We start from the raw sequence: 9,406 nt of genomic DNA, 5'->3' as shown, positions 1-9,406 counted from the left end.
TTTAAATTCAATTATCACTATTTGTTATCTACTAATTTTATAATTAATATTTATTTATTTTTATTTATATATATTCTGATTAATTTCATACACTTTTGTGATTTTATAATTCTACATCTCTACAGCTTTCTTTCGTGCTTTATTATAAACTATTCATATCAGTTTTTGGTCAAGTTTGATAATCTACGTACATCTAGTTGTTACTTTAGTAACTTTAATATTTGCATCCCCTGAATACAAACAACCACTGAATTTTGTAATCGACATACTTGTGACTTCATCGATATATGAAATTATCCATTTGAGCCCTGTTTATAAATTATCTATCTTTATAGCTGAAACTTAAAATATAAATATTATATCTTTACCTACAATTGAAATAAGGAATGTTGCCATGTGCTCTAATATAATAGTCAATAATATATTCATAATAAATAATATTAATATATTAAAAGAAAAAGAAAGCTAAACAGATTTATAAAATTACAAAGGTGTTTAAAAACGCTGAATAAGAAAGTCATTAAAATATACAAAAACTAGTAATTTTATTATTTAGATTATATCATCGGATATTGGGATATTTAAAAGATCAATTATGAATATATTATTTTAGCCATTTCACCCAGCCCTAATAATAATAAAATTGCAAGTCATAGGCATGTTTATCAACCCAACAAATTTATAGAAATGTCTTCAAAAATAAGCATTTGTATCCATAGACTACACATCATATAAAGTAACAAACAACTGAGTACTGACATACTCGAATCCCACAAACGAATCATTCATCTTGGTCCATTGAAACATTTCTGTCCGATTTAACAGAAATAAACAATTCCTAAGAAAGTACATCCTCAAATCACACGATTCACTGACTTTTTACCTTTTTAGCAGTGTCTGAGCTTGTCAGCATTGAGATATAGAGTCTGATGAAGGCATACGTCACTCCCAGTGCACAATAAAGCGAGGTGAGCATCAGAGGGAGGAAGGGGAACGTCTTCTGCCAAACCGTCAGCGGGTAAATAAACTCACAGACAAGCTCAAGAGGAATCAGGCCCAAGAGATACATTGACTCCAGTGGATTCAACAAACTACCGCCTTTCCTGAATTATTGAATGAAGAATGTAATATCAAATTAAAATCAATCAATCGAATAAACACCCAATAAAAAAATCCAGTAAACTCTTTTTAAATACTGACCTGAAGAGCATTTTCAGAGAAGTGACACTGAAGATTGTAAACAGCAACATGAGGAAGAGTTTGATGGGTAACTCTGGAATTAAGAATGAAAAGGAGTTACAATCAGTGACTTGAAAAGGCTTACAGTGAGCATTTCTGAATAGGGCATACCTTGAGTTGTGAAGAGGAGCGGAAACAGGGAATAATGACCCGTTATACTGAGGATTAGAAAAGTCCTGGCATCTTCTCTACTCTCCACAGCGAGCAAACTGAACAAGGAAACAAGAAAAACATTTTTGAGAGTGGGCCGCTAGCAGAACATGCTAATGTAAGAATACCATCAGACAAAACAAAATTAAATCACCTTAAGGGCAGTATGACCATCAAAATGGCTTTTTCATGTACATGCCAACCAAACATGAAAGATCCAAGAGCACAGACGACAAGGCAGCGCAAGAATCCTCTTGTTCCGTTAGGTCTGTGCCATAACTTGAAAAGAGCAGGCTGCGAGAGAGAAAGAGTCAAAAACTGAACAATCATCATAGTCTATGAATGCAAATGTGACCATGGATCAGGGTTGCCATGTATGCAATTTTTCTGCGAATATAGGCAACTTTTTACCACTTGACATGTGTTTTTTTTTTTTAATCCATGGTTTAAATGTATGATGTATTGCATAAATTATATTTATATGGGTGTCCTGATACATTTTAATTAAATATTTCTTATTACCAAATTTATATTCCACCAATGATTAAAAACTGTGCTAGGATGATAAAACGTAATCACACTTTTGTGAGGTCCAGGGGTGTTAAAGGTGTGTGCGTGCCTGTTTTCGCTTAATGGTAACAATTAGGCAGGAATTTAGGAATTTCTAGGATTGTTCTAAATATAAATTGCATAAGTATATGAAATCTAAATTAATTAATTGAAAATTTTATTAACATTTTAAATGTTTATTCTATGTTTATGTTTTATGTTCATTCTTGGAAAAAAATGGCAATTTAAATAGCTACAACATCTCATAAGTTTGTGCTTCACTTCCGCCAGAGTAAATTTTTTTACTCGACTTAAGAAACACAATGCTAATATAAGGAATCAAAAACAGAATCTGTATAATTACGAATAAACAGTTATTTAGTTAAAGAAACCATTTGTAAGGCATATATTAATTTTGTGTTTTGATATTATTGAGCTATTTTTGATAGACCATTAGGGTTAGTTTTGTGTCGAAAACCTGGCAACCCGTCATTGGACCCCAAAACCATAAAAGTAAAATTAAATCTTTGGATATTAATATTTATACATCACCTATAAATAAGCTTTCCATTGATGCAAAGTTCATTCATTCATTTTAGTCACCACAGCGGAATAAACTGCCAACTTATCCAGCACGTTTTTACGCAGCGGATGCCCTTCCAGCCGCAACCCATTTCTGGGAAACATCCACACACACACATGCACACACTCCTACACTACAGACAATTTAGCCTACCCAATTCACCTGTACCACATGTCTTTGGATTGCGGGGGCCCTGATGCAAAGTTTGTTTGTTGAAATGCAGTTTAGGTCTAACCAGATGTGCAGTAACAGCTAATGCAGCATATGGGTATAAGTTATATAGTGCAATTATAGAAAAACTATTAGGTAATATTTACAGATGGATTTACTATGAACATTATATGCAGGTTGTATTAACAATGATCAGTGATTTACAATGAATGAATGAATATATGTACAGGTTGCTAATAATAATGAACATAATTACACTTGTGTATGTGCGGTGGATATATATTTGCAGTGGGAAATGTACAACATATCTGCATGGAACATGATTTTAATATTGTAAAAATGTCATGCATGAAATAAAAATCTATTATTCTGACTCAAAAACTGCAACATTTTATATACTTGTACTTTGCAACAAGTGTCACAAATCTAGATGTGCAAATATTAAATTATGACAATCAAATAAAAGATTCAGAAGTGCTCACCAATATTGACAGCAATGTGCAAATGAGTGTTGCTAAAGGAGAGACGGAGGGAAGAACAGAGTGCTGAAACTCCTGAACCAAACCACCAGTCATTGAGGCTTTAGGAAGTTTGTTCATGTCGAGCAGTTTGAATTTCACACCTGGATAAATGAATTAGTACTGATCAGTGTTAAAAAAGTGGCAAGACATTTATAATATGTGATATTACATATCAATAATACAATAATACGTAATACAATTAGCTGATTCTATATACTGTTTATGTGGTTTTACAGTAAACCCACAATTACTGAACATACCAAGGATGGATAAAGCTTTATCTGCTATGTTGTAAAGTGCCCAGATGTTTGGTGCCCAGTATGCATGACACAGACCGCGCTTGAAAGGGAAGAGTCTTGATAGGACCTGCGGAAGCTGACCCTAGGTAGATAAAAATGAATAAGTGAGTAACTGTGACAAATAGAAAACTTAAAAATACTGATAACTTGATGAGATTTTGTAAGGTTTATAAGATTTTGAAAGAAATCTTGGTCACACTTTACAATAAGATGTCATTAGTTAATGTTAGTTAATGTATTTACTAAGAACAGCATGTATTAATCATAGTTCAAATCATGCTTATTAGCATTAGTTAATGCCCCATGAGTTAACAGGAACTAACAATGAACTACAACATTTTCATTAACTAATGTTATCTAACATGAATTAATACTGTAATGAATGCATTGTGAATTGTTTATGTTAGTAAATACATTAACTAACATTGACTAATACAACCTTATTGTAAAGCGTTACTGAAATATTTTATGCTCATCAAGGCTTTAGTTGTTTGATTATAAATAACACCACACTCTATGATATTGTCACTTATTACAAATTTAAAATAAAAAGTTTTATTATTTCAAATTAATTTCTGTCATGACAGAAGCAAACTATTCCTGAGTGTCAATGTTTACTGTTATTTAGATTCACTCTAGGCAAATTAACATCTTTATATTTTTGCTATTTTTTATACAGTTGCTATCTTTATTAATAAGAAATTACAGAAAATAGAAAGATTAAAATTTAACCATTAACAAACACAGAACCCTTTATTCCACAAAAAAAAGGTTTAGTAACTATAAATTATTTTTTAAATATCGCAGTTACACTTTATTTTGATGGTCCGTTTGCTGGATTTAAGTTACATTGCCAACTAATTCTCACTAGATTATAAGTAGACTGTTAGGTGGAGGTGTAAAGTTTCTCATAGTCAGTTAAAAGTCTGTTGAAGACTTAGTATCAGGAGGTATTAAACAGACAGTCTACTGATACTCAAATGGACCATCAAAATAAAGTCTAACCAATAACATTTATAATATAATATACAATTTCAAATACCTTTTAAAATAATTAGTAATTATACATAACTTTTATTTTAACAAATTAACTAGCTAAATAATTAAATGGGAAAACACACACACACACATATACACATATATATATATATATATATATATATATATATATATATTAGGGATGTAACGGTATTGTAAATACCGTAATATTAATTTTTTTCGATATTACCGAAGTCGCATGACTCGGTAAAACTATAGGTCTTCTGAGAAAATTTGCTCAGGCGAATGAAGCGAACGGGAGGTAGCGAAAACTACAATTCCCATCATCCCCTGCGGTCTGTTGTCGCTACAGATCCAGTAATGCGGAAATGGAGTGTGCTGCTAGAAGCGGGGATCAAAAAGAGCTGTAAAACTCTAAGGCCCCGTTTACACTAGTGCGTTTTAGTTTTATAACGGCGTTGTAGAATGAAAACGATCCGCGTCCACACTCGCGTTTTTCCCAGCGTTTCTGAACAGCTCTCCGTCCACACCAAAACGCTGAAAACGCACATCACGTGACCACAGACACTCTCGGGCAAGCGCTCCAGCATTTTTACCCAGATGAGAGCTCTGCTTGTCGGACTGCTCATCAAGCATCTCCCGCTGGATCTAATCTCACTATATTTGCTAAACGTGATATTTCATTCATGTTGTTGTCTTTATCTAATGACATAGGCCAATTCCCTGACTTTGGTCATTGGAATCTATTAAGTTACTTGTTCACGGGTAACATGTTTTGGTTAAGCGCAAAGATAAGTTAATGATTAATCCAGGTACATTGACTGATCGCTTGCCTTTATTTCCTACAATGTATAAACTTATTGTATGCTATACTTTTATAATTATCGATTATTAAAACTGATATTCAGCAAAAGAGAGGGTGCGTTTCGTATTTTCACTGAAATTGAAAGGAGGCAGTTGTTATAGGCTCCGTTTTGTTATAAATATCCACACAGTGAAGATGACGCTCATATATGCAGCACGGCGCCTCAACATTTCTGCTGTCTGTTAAGTTTTCTAATATTAAAAAGGAAATAGGCAGTTCCTTAAATCATGTTTACATTTTATTGTTGAGAAAGTGAAACAACGTAGCCAAGGTGATGTGAATGAAGTTATAAAGTACACTGTTCCCTTTGAAGATTTACGCGTGTCCTCGGTATGTTTTCCATATCAAACTGAGAAGGGGGAGACTGCAGCCTTGATCAAACTTGCGAAGTCTTAACTTACAAGAAGAGGATGCGAGACTGAACTGTGTGTGGGCTACTTAATATTGAGGAAAAGCCCCAATCAGATAGGCGAACGTTTGCAGCCCCGCCTACGTTTTCAGATGTCTCCGTCTTTCCCCATCCACACTGAGACGGAGCAGCAGCGTTTCAGAATGAAACGGCCTGTCCAGCGTTTCCAAAACGCTCCGTTTTCGGCGCTCGAGAAATAAGTCATATAAGTCATATCTCTCTTGTCCCAGAAACATCAGTCCCAAATGAGAGGGTTTTTTTTCTGTTGCAGGGGACATTGTAAATGCCCAGATACCAGCTTTTACCAGATTATATTTATATGATAATTTTCCTTTAAACCCATCTCTATCTAAGTGAGTGAGTGATTAAATGTTGAATGTAATGAGTTTTCAACAATACTAAATTAAAAACTTTATTTTTTTTTTACATGGTTTAATATTTTTTTTGTTATTAAAATTGAAGTTCCTGTTTCAAAGCTTACAGATAGATGGCTAATTTGTATGTCATTGACACTTTTGGCACTTTTTTGGAGTATTTTCATAAGTTTTGTTTTTTCCTGTAAATGATTTAATAAATACCGTACCGTGACATTGATACCGAGGTATTACCGTACCGTGAAATTCTGATACCGTTACATCCCTAATATATATATATATATACATTCATATCCACACACACACACACAGTCAAGCCCAAAATTATTTATACCCCATATATACATATATATATATATATATATATATATATATATGTGTGTGTGTGTGTATGTGTGTGTGTGTGTGTGTGTGTGTGTGTGTGTGTGTGTGTGTGTGTGTGTGTGTGTGTGATTAACAAACCAGTGCAAGAAAGGGTCCGATTGACACAGCAAAAGTAGACAAGACAATAGTTCCAAGTGCTACAAGTCGCAAGACACTGAAACTTCTCCATGACAAAGACCCATCTAGGAAAAAAAAATATTTTTTTATGATGATAAACATTTTTTATTAATTTACTTTTATTAATTATGGAGAAAAAGCATAAAATAAATTACCTGGATTGCTCTGGGTGAAACAAAAACATCTTAGCAGAAAGATACCGTATGCAGGTGCAATGTATAGATATATATGCTTCAAGTTTAAAAGTATTGAAAACAGCAAGGCTCCCTCTAAGTGTCTGTTCTGTCAACATACACAAAAAAAACCTATTGAAGCAAACTTTCCAAATATTTTAAATAAAGTTTTATTACAATACATGGTGTTTAAAATGTATTTAACAAACTTCAGTTTTCCTATTTTGAAGGCTTACTGATTAAAAAAAAATACAGCCAATACCTGTAAATGCCTTGCTATTGACAGGAGAAGAACTCCAAACAGGAAGCCGTTATACTGGAAATGAATATCTGCAGCAAATCAGTCAAGTGAAATTAATTTCAGGTAAGAGAAAAGACAGGTCTGAGCCACAGCAGGAAATGCATGACTGAACTCATTAATGAGCAAAGTCTCAAAGGATACGATCAACAATTAGAAGACCAAAGTTCCACAACAACAACACCGTCAGGATGAAAGATGGCTTTCCCAGAAGGTCTTTTCCTTTGTCTTCTCGCAAACATTTGCAACATCTAAAATATTACAAAAATAAAACAAATAAAATTCAATGTAAACTATCTCTAAAATTGTCTGTTTAAAAAAAATCTTTTGTTAGACTTTATTTAAGGAGATATAGTTACACTTTATTTTTTCATTTAAGTACTGAGTAGTTACATGCAATTACTACATGGTTGCTGTTAGAATCTAGGTTAGGTTTAATTACATGCAATTATGCATAATACATTGTAATTACTAAAGTAACTGCACGGAACATGTATAACTAGATCACCTTACATTACAATGTTACCATATCCTTTAATAAAAAAAGAAAATGGTGGTTTGTGAAAAGGTAATAATACTTAAGTGTGTAGCATGTAGACAGAACATACTCTTTAACTGCATAAAACAAGACTGCATCGGTCACGATGACTGAAAGCCTTTGAAAAAGGACTGTTGCTGGACTTGCATAATTCAGATTTTCAACAACCAGCATCTCCTTATCAAAAAATCGGGCAATATGAGAAAGTCCATATTCAAACCAAGCAAACAGAGGAGGATAATCCAACGTCCACTCAGATGTAGCCTGTAAAAATAAAGATTAAACCACAAAAATAAGACTTAGTTTTATTTAGTTTGTTATTTATGGCCACTTTATTAGGTACATCTATTCAACTATGTTCAACACAAATATCTATATAACGAAATATCAGCCAATCACATTGCAGCAATTTAATGCATTTAGGCATGTAAATGTGGTCAAAATGATATACTGAATTTTAAACTGAGCATCAGAATGGAGACGAGCTGTGATTTAACTAATGTTTTGAGTAGGGAATTGTTGTTGGATGCAGATAAGCTGGTATTTAGAAACTGCTTAATAGAAAAAAACTAAAGTGTGTCTGTGTGATATGTTGATTAACTCCAGATATTTGAGGAAAATGACTAAATTGGTCGAGCAGGCAGAAGAGTAAAAGTATCTCAAAAAACCACTAGTGCCTGGTAATAACCAACATCTGCAGAACAGCATCTGTAATCAAAATGTCAAACCTTGAAGTAGACGAGCTACAGCAGCAGAAAAAGTTCACAGCAGGGACACAAATAAACTGAGGTCACAGTTTACATGCGCTCACTAAAACAGAACAATGATAGACTGGGAAAAGACCAAATTGATGGTCAAATTAGTCTTTTTTATGCAGAAACGTTTCACTTGTATGTTCAGAATTTGTTGTAAAAAATAATAGTATAAAGTTGATAAATATGTGTGTTGCTGTCATGTAAACATAGGGAAATGTTTCCAGCACCTGTCTGAACCTTAAAATCCGTCATAAAGTACGTTAACTCTGAAGGCAAACCAAAATGGTTCATACTGGTCACAGCATGGTGTACCTAATAAAGTGGCAAGTGAGCGTAATAGTATTAATACTAATAGTAGAAAGAAAGAAAGATATTTTGCATAAGAAAAAAAAAACATGCAATCTGACTACCTCATAATACCACTGAGAGACTGGCAGACTGTGAGTCAGGGCGAGCCAGTTCCTATGCACTTCAAAATCCGTAGAGTGACTGAAATACAAAAAAGTTTTAAAAATGACAATTTTATACAAAACAGCTTTACATTATGTGAGTGTTTTCCACTTCTGTAAATGAGAACAGAATGAATGAATCTTGGCTATTTCCTCATTCTTACTACACTGAACACAACTTTAAATGTGTTAATCAAATGAAAGAAAATGTACATGTTGTGAGATGACTTCACTTACTATGCATTTATCAGGAGACATTTCAGAAATGAAACTCCGAGTGCCAGAGCAAAAAACCAGCTCTGGTCGTTAGTCATGGACGCCGCCATGACAGTCTGCTGGAGAAAGGAAAAATACAGCCTTCGAGTGGAACTACCGTGTTGCAATGAAACTGTTCTCCGTTAAGGGGCGCTTGGCGGCTCACATAAGACATAAGCAGAACTTTTTTAATAATATCAACCTATTTGAGTTTCGTAAAGACATTTGTTCATTAAAGATGTGGGAAACTATAAAACAATATATTTCAATGTTTTCTT

The 9,406-nt window shown here is 33.6% G+C and overlaps 1 protein-coding gene across 1 annotated transcript; it reads right to left on the bottom strand.

The window, feature by feature from the left end:
* Window positions 1-661: 661 nt before the first annotated feature.
* alg8 (ALG8 alpha-1,3-glucosyltransferase) lies at window positions 662-9,257 on the bottom strand. Its single transcript, NM_001017647.1, is given in 13 exon segments — window positions 662-1,103; window positions 1,201-1,273; window positions 1,351-1,448; window positions 1,544-1,683; window positions 3,175-3,314; window positions 3,474-3,594; window positions 6,622-6,725; window positions 6,816-6,942; window positions 7,096-7,163; window positions 7,276-7,382; window positions 7,740-7,933; window positions 8,835-8,913; window positions 9,111-9,257. Coding segments are annotated over 13 exon segments (1,575 nt in total). The 5' UTR covers window positions 9,200-9,257; the 3' UTR covers window positions 662-868.
* Between the last annotated feature and the right edge of the window lie 149 nt (window positions 9,258-9,406).

The sequence above is a fragment of the Danio rerio genome, chromosome 21 (assembly GCF_049306965.1).
Source record: "Danio rerio strain Tuebingen ecotype United States chromosome 21, GRCz12tu, whole genome shotgun sequence".
NCBI classification, from domain to species: domain Eukaryota; kingdom Metazoa; phylum Chordata; class Actinopteri; order Cypriniformes; family Danionidae; genus Danio; species Danio rerio.
This window is presented reverse-complemented; position numbering and strand designations above follow the sequence as displayed.